The sequence below is a fragment of the Podarcis muralis genome, chromosome 6 (assembly GCF_964188315.1).
Source record: "Podarcis muralis chromosome 6, rPodMur119.hap1.1, whole genome shotgun sequence".
Lineage (NCBI taxonomy): Eukaryota > Metazoa > Chordata > Lepidosauria > Squamata > Lacertidae > Podarcis > Podarcis muralis.
This window is the reverse complement of record NC_135660.1, coordinates 96,451,230-96,465,408: the sequence shown is the minus strand read 5'-3', so window position 1 is coordinate 96,465,408 and position 14,179 is coordinate 96,451,230. Positions and strand designations below refer to the sequence as shown.

At 43.5% G+C, this 14,179-nt stretch overlaps 1 protein-coding gene across 5 annotated transcripts in view; it reads right to left on the bottom strand.

Moving 5' to 3' along the window:
- Positions 1 to 14,179, bottom strand: part of PCLO (piccolo presynaptic cytomatrix protein) — a 217,583-nt gene that overhangs the window by 71,136 nt on the left and 132,268 nt on the right. For 4 of the 5 annotated variants that reach the window (XM_028728766.2, XM_028728763.2, XM_028728764.2 and 1 more), the window contains exons 8-9: positions 13,585 to 13,721; positions 105 to 186 (exon numbers count right to left, since the gene is read on the bottom strand). In XM_028728766.2, coding sequence (XP_028584599.2) covers positions 105 to 186; positions 13,585 to 13,721 — 219 coding nt within the window. Of the gene's footprint in view, positions 1 to 104; positions 187 to 13,584; positions 13,751 to 14,179 lie in introns of all 5 variants that reach the window. The other variant, XR_013393324.1, reaches the window with a different exon arrangement.

Here is a 14,179-nt window from a genome sequence, read left to right as displayed (position 1 = left end):
AAGATGAACAACTGCTTACTATATGATGGACAGTCATCTCATACTTCATTTGAATGCCATATAATCCATATTCTTGTGAAGCCAGATGCTCTTGCTTGCTTTACCTGAAACAGAGTGGTCCTTTGGGTCCCTCGGCAATTTCAGCCTCGCATGGGGAAAGATGTATTGAATAGGCTTCCCAATAATCTATGGAATATAAAGTGTGCAGGCTGATTAAAGACAGAACATGCTTGTTTCACAATGACTTATCAGTAAAACAAAAATCTAGTAAACGTGTTATTTTTGGAACCTCTCCCTCTCTTTCACCCCACAGCAAGATATCCTGATTTTAGTTCCTGAGATTGGCTCCTCCATGACATGCGGGAATGTGGAACCAGGGCACTCCCATGAAGAGAAGGCCACCAACAGAGATGCCATGGACCAGTGAGGCACCAAGCACCACCAGCCAGGCTGCTCTTTTCCGTTCACTTGCATAGCTCGATCAACCAAGGTCACTTCTAACCAACCATATTCTGCCACCTCAGGATGATTTTTGTAATCACCCCAAACTGAGATCCTGGCTTCTGTGAAGGGCTCTGTTCCTATATAAGTGTAACATTTCTCCCATGTCAGTATCACTGGTTCCCTGTTTGCTTCGGGACTTGACTCAAAATTCTGATGTTGACCTTTAAAGCCCTCAGCCATGGATAGGCAAACTAAGGCTTGGGGGCCAGATCCAGCCCAATCGCCTTCTCAATCTGGCCCACGGACAGTCTGGGAACCAGCGTGTTTTTACATGGGTAGAATGTGTCCTTTTATTTAAAATGCACCTCTGGGTTATTTGTGGGGCCTGCCTGGTGTTTTGACATGAGTAGAATGTGTGCTTTTATTTAAAATACATCTTTGGGTTATTTTTGGAGCATGGGAATTCGTTCACACACACCCCAAATATAGTCCAGCCCCCCACAAGGTCTGATGGACAGTGGACCGGCCCCCTGCTGAAAAAGTTTGCTGACCCCTGCCTTAAGCGGCTAGGGCCATGATATCTGAAGGATTGCTTCATCTCATATGACTCCACCCACCCTTAGATACGTCTTGCCCTTAGTGAATAAGCAGGTGGTTATGTGGCTCAGGGGATTTTATGCTGCTACATTCAATCTTTGGGGTATAAATTGCCCACACAAGGTTAATTTCATCCAAGCCAAAAAAAAAAGCCCCAGGATCTCTGCTATTTGTGTTTACACATCTGGAGTGATTTAATAATGAAGCACATGAAAAATCACAATAGAAATAAAAGTCAAGGGAGTACAGTGGTACCTCGGGTTAAGTACTTAATTCATTCCGGAGGTCCGTACTTAACCTGAAACTGTTCTTAACCTGAAGCACCACTTTAGCTAATGGGGCCTCCTGCTGCTGCCGCACCACCAGAGCACAATTTCTGTTCTTATCCTGAAGCAAAGTTCTTAAGCTGAAGCACTATTTCTGGCTTAGTGGAGTGTGTAACCTGAAGCATATGTAATCTGAAGCGTATGTAACACGAGGTTCCACTGTATTTAGGGGAATATTTACAAAAAAGAAAGAAAGATCTTAAATATAAATCCCAGGTAGGGGTTGCCTTCTGACCAGCAGTTGACATTAAAAAGTTTATGGGAAGGTGGAAAGTAAGGTTAAGGTATTATTGTATATGCAGTTAATTAAGATATGCAAAGAACTGTCACGGAATGCTAGGTGGGAAGTTCAAAAGAATTACTGTATAAGAGTGGGAAATGATATGAGTGTATAACTGAAAACTTATAAATAAAAATTAAAGAAAAGAAAAAAAAAACCCATCAAAGGCACAAGGCAAACCAGCAGCAGAGATGGATGGTGACTTATCTAATAGGCTCAATTGTTAAGCTTACACAAAGTAACCCTGTTCTTCTTTAGTAGAGGAATAATAGCTGTAAGCAGTTACATTGAAAGGGCTGTTAAATCCTAAATTGAAAGATGGCTCCTGTGCCTGCAATAGGAGCCATAGAGAAGGAGAAGTTCAGTACTGTGCCCTCTTTCATCATCAACCTGCGCTGAGAGACAAAACTGCAAATGGCAAACATATTTCCCAAAGTGATGGGAATCATATTCAAATCAATTTAAACTGTTGCAATCTGAAGGGTTTCAATTGGACTACTAAAGAGTAAGAGGCATCACTGGAGTTTAAACAGTATGGCGACTACCCTGCACTGTTTTAAAATTTGATGTATGTTATGAGAGACCATTGCCAAACTTGATAGCTAGCATCTTAATGGTTGAAAACAATCTATACGAAGCACGTACTAAAAGTTGCTCTCTGCTATTTAACAGCCCTTGTGCTACGGTTTTTGAGAGGAGTTTAAGGGTCTAAGTAAACATTGCAAGCAAATGCTTGTACTAATATACACAACAAATAAACAAAAAGCAGAAGAGGAGAAAATCTGTGTTAGGATGGACTCATTTGAAGTGGTGAATTACGCAACCTCGCTTTCACCCTTTCTGTTATACTTTAAAATCTATAAACTAGTTTAGGAACTTTGTAGTTTGTGCCATCTTGTCCCCAAGTATCCACTGTTGATCTAATGAATGACAGTATTGTGGCACATGGGTTTGCTAAACCTCTTCCCATTGACCATCTCAGGAAAAGAGGGTCTCAAATGCTGCCTCACACTTAAATGAATGGGAAGAGTTTTACTATTACAGTCTCTGTTTATACCTACTGGTAGGTAGCCATGTTGGTCTGCCGTAGTCAAAACAAAATAAACAAATTCCTTCCAGTAGCACCTTAGAGACCAACTAAGTTTGTTATTGGTATGAGCTTTCGTTAGAGACCAACTAAGTTTGTTATTGGTATGAGCTTTCGTGTGCATGCACACGAAAGCTCATACCAATAACAAACTTAGTTGGTCTCTAAGGTGCTACTGGAAGGGACACGGGTGGTGCTGTGGGTTAAGCCACAGAGCCTAGGACTTGCCGATCAGAAGGTTGGCGGTTCGAATCCCCGTGACGGGGTGAGCTCCTGTTGCTCGGTCCCTGCTCCTGCCAACCTAGCAGTTCGAAAGCACATCAAAGTGCAAGTAGATAAATAGGTACCGCTCCGGCGGGAAGGTAAACGGTGTTTCCGTGCGCTGCTCTGGTTCGCCAGAAGCGGCTTAGTCATGCTGGCCACATGACCCGGAAGCTGTACGTTGGCTCCCTCGGCCAATAAAGCGAGATGAGCGCCGCAACCCCACAGTCGGTAACGACTGGACCTAATGGTCAGGGGTCCCTTTACCTTTACCTTTAAGGTGCTACTGGCAGGAATTTTTTTATTTTGTTTCTGCTTACACCCTATATTAAAAAGGGGGGATTCAAAGCAAAGGAATCTACCCTATCTCATAAACTGAGCAGCTGAGTACATTCAGCTATAGCAATTCCATTACAGATTTTTATATACAGCCTGTTATGAGGAGAGCATTTATAAGCAGAGATTTAACAGCATTTGGAAACCTTTTACTGCCTGGAAAAAAGAAGACAAAGAAGTTTGCTTTCCAAAGTGTACAAAAGAGGGATGATGGAGGACTACGCATAACTGGAAGAAATAATTTAATGTGGAGATTTTGGGTGAGATAAGGCTCTCTATATGCAGACAGATAGCAATGAGCCTCAAACAGAGATTGAATAAAGTAATATATAAATGGTGTCATACACAAGATAGATCAGCTAACAGATATTTGCTGGAGATGCAAGAAAGCCAATGGTACTTTATCACACATTGGGATTATTTTAATTATTGGGAGGGGGCAGTTAAGGGTGCTCCAGACTGTCTCTATTTTGCAGGAGGATTCAAGTGCATACAAGAAGTTTAGGTTGCTCAGTTAAACTGAATTAAATGCTTTGTTGCCCTAGCCTAACAAATCCACTTTGGGATTTGATGATGAAAGTGAGGGGAAAATGCACAGAAGATTATGTGAACTAATGAGTAACCAGAAGAGTTATAAACACCCCACAAGCAAATTAGGATCAATGCTCATTGTTGTATAGCTGCTTCACAAAAAAATCATAGCCTAACCTCCACATAAGCACCGTGCAATCAAACCTCAAGGAATGCTCAATAAACAGATTTCTTGGAGGAGCTGTAAGAAAATATTCCAATTCAATAAGGTAATAATGCTCTTGGAATACATAAGGCACCAGGCTCAGAACAATGCACAGATTTTGGTTATTCGTTGCATTGCTCTGAGCCTAGTTTATGTACATTTTGAAGGCATGGAAAAAAGATAGAATACCTTCCATAGAGCAGTGGAAGAGGAACATTTGGGACTTAATGGTACATGGATATAAACAATTATGAGATGAGGGAATTAACGTTAGAAATATTTCAGAAAAACTGGGCACTTTTTATTCTTTGTTGGTCTTTGCATCACACAAGGGAATCAGTGTTGAGGGGTCTTTTAAGCATGATGTAACATATGAATTGAACTGGATGTGGTTTTGTTATAAATTATATATATAGGACCTATAAATTGTAATTTATAGCCTCATTTATTTTGACACGGCCATCCCATTTTAAAACAGATGGCTAGAACATATATACTTGTGCACTGACATGTCCTTTTTGGAGAATGCATAGCCATGTACGTCTACTCAGAAGTAAGCTCACTGGGTCTTTTTCCCAAGTAAGGATTGATGCCTCGGCCTATTATATTTTTATTACTTCCACCTGCAGTGTTTTACAATCAGTATAAATCCTTGTGATAAACAGCCTTATAAACATAGACTTTAGAGTTTACTGGTACCCAGAGATCAGTAATAGCCTTTTTTTTATTGCTTGTAGGAAACTGTGCTTAAACTGTGGTTGGCATTATGAAGTCAACCTATACAGCAGTATGCTTCTAAGGAGAGGGGTGAGGGTGGAGGTGGAGAAGAGATGTTGGCTTTCTGTGTTAGATTACAGACACCGAAAGTTATTCCTCTGTCCAGAAACAGAATTTAGGAAAACGTAACACAAAAATATGCAGCGCTGCAAATAACAAGACAAAACAAAGAGAGTCTATGCAACCCCCCGTTTCCCTCTGAGAATGGCATGTGCATTAACTTGTTTTAGGGGTTGCCCCCCAATGTTTTAAGGCATACAGAAGTCTTGCTGGAGCACTCTTATGTCTCCACAAAGAAAACAAGGCTACAAAATGTGAGCTATGCCAATCTCCATCCACCTCAACCAGCATGGCCAGGGGTCAGGAATGGTGTAGTCCAGCAAAATCTGGCGGACCACCCCTGCTATAAAAAGGAGGCAGGACTGGATCGTTTTAAGACAGCTGGGTTGCCAGCTTTTACAAGAGGGCTCCTGCATCAGTAACTGCTTTGCATCTGCATGTGAAAGCAGCACAGGCTGAATTTCCTTCTGTCATGCAGCTATGTGTTTCTCTGCCCATGTAGAGTGCAGACTGAGAGGACAATATATGGCTCAGAGAACTATGAATGGTTATATCTGGGCTGAGGCTCTTGTAAAATGGGGTGGGGAACCTTTTTCAACCCGAGGGAAGCATCCCATCAGGAGCACGTGCTAGAGGTGGGCCTGGACAAAGGTGTGTGGAGTAGTAGCTGCGATTCTTTCCTTTGTACAGTAGGCTCCACCTCCAGCTGTTTCCACAGGAAGAAGTGTGAGGGGAGTGAGACTTTGCGCTGGAGAAGAACCTGCAGCTGGCAGACCCCGAAGTCCTTTAAAACTATAACGAAAGGCTCAGAGCTACCATCACCAAAACTTTATTATTATTGTTATTTATTAAATCTGTATACTGCCCTATACCTGCAGGTCTCAGTGTGGTCCACAGGATAAAATCAGAATATAAAACTTCTGTGTTGATCAGGGAAGTTTCATCAAGGCAGCGAACCTATGGGAGATCCTGGTGAAGAAGCTTCTCCACCTTCCACCTTCTTCTCTGGCTGGCTGATTTTAGAATTCAAATACCCTGTCTGTCTTGGTTCTTTTAGAAGGCCAGAGATGGATTGCCAGGAATTTGGGGGAGAGGTTAGGCTGCATGCCTGTCCCCACTTCTAATTCTTGGAGTAGCCAGGCTAGCTTCCTGGTGAGGTGACAGCCTAGGTCATGGGTAGGCAAACTAAGGCCCGGGGGCCGGATCCGGCCCAATCGCCTTCCAAATTCGACCCACAGATGATCCGGGAATCAGCGTGTTTTTACATGAGTAGAATATGTCCTTTTATTTAAAATGCATCTCTGGGTTATTTGTGGGGCATAGGAATCTGTTCATTTTCTCTCTTTTCAAAATATAGTCCACCCCCCCACAAGGTGTGAGGGACAGTGGACTGGCCCCCTGCTGAAAAAGTTTGCTGACCCCTGGCCTAGATGATGAGCCATTGAGGGGAACAAAGGAAGGGGCTCTGTGGGAGAAGACAAATGGGTGCAATCCCTTTCCTCAACTTGCAGGTACTTAAAAGGACAGAGGCAGAGTTGAGAGCAGAGAGTGGAGTGATGTGAGCTAGAAGCAGCAAGCTGGGCAGTGAGAGTCAAAGCGGTTAGATTTCTGTTGGAATCCAAGGCAGCAGCTGTAGGGCAAGCCCATAGATCATAAGGCACCACATTCTCTGCTGTCCTTCATTCCGAAGGAAACACGAACCCTGGATAAGTGCCTGCAACCCATGGAATGTCAGACTGCTTGGAGACTGGGGTGGCGTGCAACAGTATTATGCATGACACATGTAGAAATAGGACTCTGTGTGCTTGTCGGCAGAAGAGTTAGCTGGTGGGGGTGACAACTTGTAATGTTGGGTGACCACATGTGCAGAGTAGGGTGAGGAAGATGATCAAGGGTTTGGAAACCAAGCCTTATGAAGAATGCTTAAAGAGGAGACTGAGAGATTTGATAGCCATCTTCAAATATCTAAAGGGCTGCCACATGGAAGATGGTGCAAGCCTGCTTTATTCTAATCTGGAGGGTAGGACTCCAATGGCTTCTGATTCAATATCAGGAACAACTTTATGACGGTAAGAGGTGTTTGACAGTGGAATGGACTCCCTCGGCCAATGGTGGACTCTTCTTCCTTGGAGGTTTTTAGGCAGAGGTTGGATGGCCATCTGCCATGGATGCTTTAGTTGAGATTCCTGCATTGAAGGGGGTTGAATTCTTGGGGTCCCTTCCAACTCTACTATTCTATGATTCCATGACAAGTGGGTTTGAACGTTAAAATTCTGAGGAAAAACTAGAGTAGCCTGTTCATCTATTTATACGAGAGGCAGATGCATTGGTGAATGCCCCTTCGTCTGAGAAGGATCTAAATGAATGGGCTTCCAGTTAAGGTGCTTCAATTTTTTTCTTCCCAAAGTATACCAGGGAAAAACCTTACCTGGCATGGAAATAGGAGGGGTGGGTGAGAAAAGTTGTGTTTGCTAAATCTGTTGTCAGGCTGTGGTCAGATGTGCAGGAGACGGGCCAGTAACAAGAGTCTGCAACTTGAACTTCAGATTGGCACATCAGAAGCACAGCGAGGACTAGGAGCAGCAGCAACGTTGCTGAAAGATGCTGGAGCTGGGAGTGCTGGCAATTCCTCTCAGTACTGCCTGACCCTTAGAGGAGGTGTGCCAGGCTGTGTGCATGGAGCTGCCGCCATTTTCCCTAACCCAGAATGCCTCTGGGCACCCAAGGCATTCTGGCTAAAGTAGGATGGGAGCAGATCCGGTGACTCAGTCCAGCCCTCCACTCAAGACTGATCCTTTTTTAAATAGACAGGTATAAACATCTGATGCAATGGCCTCTGTTCTTCCCAATAGGATGCGGCCTGTCACGAAGCAACATTCCTGAGTAAGGCTAGAGGGCTGAGGCAGAAATTGTTGCTCGCTCTTTCATGCCTCAGCCACTGGTCTCCTGCACAACCACCCTATTCTATGTGAATTGCTGTGTGAGTGTGTTGGGATGCTTCTACACATTTTGTTAACTCATTTTTAAGGGAGCATCTACAAGAAGTTGCTGTCCAATTGTTATGTATCTTCCCTGTACTTCTTCTGTATGGAGAGCTTGCAAAAGTAAACGAATGGAGCAGCTGTCTACTATGCGCAGGTGTAGATGTGGTTTCGATGTGAACAATGGTGTTTCAGGCAGCTGAGCCTCCTCCTTTGGACACATCTTCACGGTTTTTTTTCTGATTGTTAACATTTAGCAGTGTTTTGTAGGGTGGTGGTGGTGTTAAAAGTGATTTTTCATTCACACTGAAATGTGTATATTAAAAAACAACAACCAGGAACTGTACAGTAGGCTTAATGAAAAAAGCATAAACAAGATGCTGAAATAGCAAGCTTCAGTGCTTCATTACTCCGTTGTTCATTTGGTTTCGTTATGCATTCCCATTAGTGTGGACAAAACACAGTGGAATGTGTGTGCATGCATGCATCTATGCACACATCCAGCTATATCTGGAGTATGAAAAATAAGTTATCATTTTCCCAGGGAAAGCAGTAAAACCATGACTGGCTAATGCTAAAAACCTGCAGACTGGAGCACCCAAGATGTGCCTGAGCATAATAGGTCCTGGGTCTATTCTGAAAAGACTGTTGTCCCGACAGGAACTGATGATTATAGCCCATATTTTGGCCTGACAGAACTCTGCTCTATCCGTACTTTGTAGGGAATTAAGGTCAAGGGACCCCTGACCATTAGGTCCAGTCGTGGCCGACTCTGGGGTTGCGGTGCTCATCTCACTTTATTGGCTGAGGGAGCCGGCGTACAGCTTCCGGGTCATGTGGCCAGCATGACTAAGCCGCTTCTGGCGAACCAGAGCAGTCCACGGAAACGCCATTTACCTTCCCGCCAGAGTGGTTCTTCTGCCCCATTTCTTTAGCGCCTAACGTAAGTTGCACCATCTTGTCCCCTCATCCCTCAAATGATCAGATATCCCACTTCAGGAAATGCTGGAAATTAAAGTTAGATGAATTACAGGTCACCCCTGAATTTACTGCAGATTACGTTCAAACAGAAGTTGGATCTGTTAGATTAAGCAGCTTCTGGGGAAAATATGTGAGAAAGCAAGAAGCCAGCTTTGCTGCTTCTTGGCTAGAACTCCCCTGCTTGTCATTTTGGTGGCTCTGATGTCGGCTGAACTGCATATTTATTGTGACCTCCATGCAAATCCGGGCTGGTGAGTGCTGTTGGCCAAATGGTTTTGAACAAATTTGTTCCTTTATAATGTGCTTGCACAGACCGAAAGAAATGGGGCCACGTACTGGATTTGAGATTTAAATGCTTAGTACATTAAAGAACTAAAGGGGGGAGGAATCATTATTTTAAGGCTCAGACGGGAGTCATGAATACAAATTAAGCCAAATAATAGTCTTGTAAAGAACAGGAATGTCATGGACTTGATTTACATTTTCAAGGAAAGCAAACAATATGATTTGCCTAGGGCTTTACCACTTTAAACTGTAGGTGATGATTTGCTTTTTTGAATGCTCTCCGGTGTTTCTAGCGAAGCAAACAAAATCCTGCACATCAGGAAGAAAGCTAGTCTGAAAACTTTCTCCTTGACATGCTAGCCTCCAATGTATGCAGGGTATGTTTTTTTTGAAAAATATGCAGCCCATTACCTGTGGTGGTCTGAAGGATAATTATATTGTGTGTTTTTCTCCTGCAGGTTTGAATTGGGTCTCTGTTTTAATTTATTGTAGTCTGAGAACTGTATTTACACCATCCTATGGTAATAGAGGATAGTAGAGAACTGAGGCGAGAATGACCAAAAATGAAAAGACAAAAAGCATATACTTGGGAAGCTGATGTGAACAAAGGCATAAAAGCTTGGATGAAATGGAAAGCAATTCTTAAGTGAACAATCTTATAATTTTCTAGTATATTGTTAGAAAAAAGCATAACACCATGTTCTCAACTACCTTTCCCTCTGCAAAGTTCATGGGTGAGTTCCGATACAGGCCCAGGCCCTTAGCATCCTGTTTCGCTGCTTGGGGTGAAACAGGAATTGCTGCCCTACTCTACTCCTCTTGGTGGCAGAGAAGTGGCACCAGCACCAACTTCTGGCAAGATCCCACAGATTTCCAGTGAAACCTCACGAGATCTCCCTGAAAATTGGTGCCACCTGAGGTGGTGGTGGCGGTGGTGGCGGCAGCGGCAGCTTCACCCCACCTAATGGCTGGGCTGGTTCCGTGTAGGCTAAATGGCGCAATCCAGCCACAAGCATGCTCAGTAGCCACAGAACATGGAGTCAGTTGGGGCAAAGGAAGTGGTTATTGAAGAGGAGACCCAACAGCCTGGAGGCTTCAAAGCATTGCTGAACAGCTGGCAGCTGAGCAGGAGAAGCCCACTGAGAGGAGGAATGGGCAAATCTGTCCATTTCAGTTCCTGTCAGTTCCTCAGTTTTCCACGTTTCCATATCAATGCTTTTTTAAAAAAATAAAAAAGTCATGAAAATTCACCAGCATTGTAGCGCAATTCTCCCTCCCCATGTATACATTTCTGCATGTGATTTAGCTTAATGCTTGTTTTTGCAAAGCAGTTTTCTGTAATATAATGCATTCTTAATGCTATTTTATTAACTTATGCATTTCTATGCACACTTTATCTCAGTATATGCGTTTTTGTTCACATTACTTGGCTGGGTAACTGCATTGCAAAATATTGGGAAGTAGGAAGCTCAAAGGATGGCTGTGTAGTATTAGTAGTAGTAGTAGTAGTAGTAGTAGTAGTAGTAATAATAATAATAATAATAATATTTCTTATACCCTGCCCATCTGACAGGGCTGCCCCAGTCATTCTGGGAGGCTTCCAACAAAACCCCTCACAGAGCTACAATTTTGGAAAGTTTGGATTACGTAGGTTCACTTTTATATGTGAACTGATTTTAATTTTTCCACCAATGTTAGCTGAGACAAATAAAAAAGCACAGAGGAGGTAAGGAGGAGACTGGAAAGTGGGCAGTTACACTTCAGTGTCTCATCCTCTATTTTTTCTCCCAGATGGAAATGGAGAAAGAGGCACACAGATATAAACAAAGCAGATGACATAATTTAGTTGATACAAATTCCAAAGAAAATGCAATTCATTGTTCTCATACTGCATTGTCTTCTGCAGGGGGTTTGGCCAGAACAGACTTGCTTAAGGTAAAGGACCCCTGGACGGTTACGTCCAGTCAAAGATGACTATGGAGTGCAGCGCTCATCTCGCTTTCAGACTGAGGGAGCTGGTGTTTGTTCACAGACAGCTTTCCAGGTCATGTGGCCAACATGACCAAACCGCTTCTGGTGCAATGGAACATCATGACAGAAACCAGAGCACACGGAAATGCCATTTACCTTCCCGCCACAGTGGTACCTATTTATTTACTTGCACTGGCGTGCTTTCGAACTGCTAGGTGGGCAAGAGCTGGGACAGAGCAACAGGAGCCCACCCTGTTGCGGGGATTCGAACTGCCGATCTTCTGATTAGCAAGCCCAAGAGACTCGGTGGTTTAGACCACAGTGCCACCCACTTATAACAGAACTTAAAACAGAACTTCAGCACGGATTACTGAAGTCAAGGTCTTAGTGGTTTACAATGACGTTTTGAAGTGTCAAGAGAAACCCTTATTATAGGTTTGGGATTGGTTTGGCCTGAAGCTGACAGAATAGAAGAGAAGACGCCTGCAGTGTGATACACTATTATTCCCTATTGCTGACAGGGAGCTCTGCTTAGGGAGAGTAGTTGACGAGCCCTGCAGTGCAGTCCATGTTGAATATTGTAGGTGAGACATGGGGTTTGGAGTCCCAGTCAAAAATTTCATCTGCACCTCAGGTGGCAGGAAAAGTCTATCTACTTAAGTTGTCTCCTCAGATTACCTTTGGACCAAATCAGTTGCATTCAGAAGCTTCTTGCTTCACTGGGTTGCATGCAGTCTAAGTTAATACAATTCTACAAGTTAGAACTGAGATTTGTTTCTTTGACATTGCATTTTTCCAGCTCCCACGAGTCTTTGTCTCTTGCTCTCTCTCACACAGTGTGTATTGTGGGTACTCTTCTGTACTCATATAACAAATATTTGTCCAGGACAGAATTCTATCCTATTTATTCTATCCTCATTGTGCAAGCAGTCATTCTTAAAATGATGAAAAGTGGGATCCCATCTACGTTTACTCAAACGTATATTATATTAACTTCAGAATGTGTATAGGGTTGCAGCCCACTTTCCTGTCTCTTGAATCAATTTGATATGAGGTTGCTATGGCAAATACTGAGACTCTTTACTCCCTTTCATGGGAGATAATTGCCTAACTGACCCTAGACCAGCTGGTTTATTTCATTGGCTCCCATCTGAAGGGTACAGACTGCAAGTGCACAATACAATTTACCTGGAATTGTGAGTCACACCTTTCCACTACACAGTAGCTGTAGCTACAGGTCATGACAATGTGTAAAAACCACTGCCCTCAAAACAGATTGTTTTCTAATTGCCAGCCACTGTTTTTCCATTCCAGCCAAATCTAATCTGCAAATGTATCTCATATGCTTCATGATTATAAACTTGTGTCATGGATAGTGGTCCTATATTGCAAGACATACAAACCACACATAGGATGCATTTATGTAATGTGTTATTTAGATATGAGAAAAGCCCGCAGGAGTTGGTCCATGTCTGCAAAGCAGACTGGATCCCTAATGAGTCTGTGAACTCTTGAACCCCCAAGAGATGCAATGTGGAATTACAGCTGATCTAAGATACATAATTCTATCAACATAAACCCTTGTAGTGTCACAGGATGCTGGAAACAATTCTCAGATCCCCTATGAGTATTGAAAAGGCTGTCCTAACACATGCTTCTAAGGTCACATTGCTGCTTCATTGGTACCCCTAAAAATACTCCCATCCCAGGTAGCACTGAACGAAAAGGTGTGTGGGTGAGGTTTCATGAATATTTTCACCGGACGAGGGAATGTATTGACAAAGCACTGAGCTTAGGGACATAAAGGTAAAGGTACCCCTGTCCGTATGGGCCAGTCTTGACAGACTCTAGGGTTGTGCGCCCATCTCACTCTATAGGCCGGGAGCCAGCGCTGTCCACAGACACTTCCGGGTCACGTGGCCAGCGTGACAAGCTGCATCTGGCGAGCCAGCGCAGCACACGGAAACGCCGTTTACCTTCCTGCTAGTAAGCGGTCCCTATTTATCTACTTGCACCCGGGGGTGCTTTCAAACTGCTAGGTTGGCAGGTGCTGGGACCGAGCAGCGGGAGCGCACCCCGCCGCAGGGATTCGAACCGCCGACCTGACGATCGGCAAGTCCTAGGCGCTGAGGTTTTACCCACAGCGCCACCCGCGTCCCGCTTAGGGACATACCATGCAGTTAAACTGTATCTCCCCATGTATGTCCTTTGTTCATTACAAAGGAAAATGTACCCAAGTAAGTACTGCACCCCAGAGTTCTCAATTTTCAAAGAATTGGGGGTGCACATAACAATATTTGCCTTTGTCTTTACAATGAGCACTGGTATTCGAGAGTAAGGGTGGAATTTTCTGAAACCTCATTTTGACAAATTGAGTGGCCTGTCTATTGTAAGCTATGAGAGATGGTATGACTCATGAATCTTCTTAAAAACACCAATGCTTAAAAACATAGCCTCCTTACTTGGTCTTGATGCTGACTTGGTGGCCTCGAGTGAGCTAGCTTGTCTGGTAGTCTTCGGTCAAAACCATGTCCGTTCTCCAAACGAGACTCCCGGGGCTTGTCGAACCAATCCGTTTCTTCCCGGCGCAGGTGGTAGGCTTTGAAAACCAAGGACACGTCATAGGTTCTGAGCCAGAGATGTGAGAATAGCAATAGTCTAGTGTGCGCAGTCAACATGCATACAGCAGTTACCGTAATAATTGGCCATGCATTTTAAAGCAAAAGCAGCAGGCAAGAGTGGAAGCAGACAAACTCAGGTTAGTAGAAAGTGACAGAGAAGACCCAGCCTTGTTGACTGCGGACCCTTTGCAGATATGTCAGAATGCCAAACCAATTTATCTGGGCTTGTTTGGTTCCTGAAATACTCCATTGGAATATGTTTCTGAGGTGTTTCCTCTTAGCAGGTCGTTTCATGAAACCCTTTGCACCACTCCTTATGGACTCTCAGTTCCATCACTGTCTCGCCTTATATATTTTATTTATTTATTTATTTAAGTGTTTATAAACCACCAACTCATTAAAAAATATCGTGGTAATATACAATAAAACATGTAAA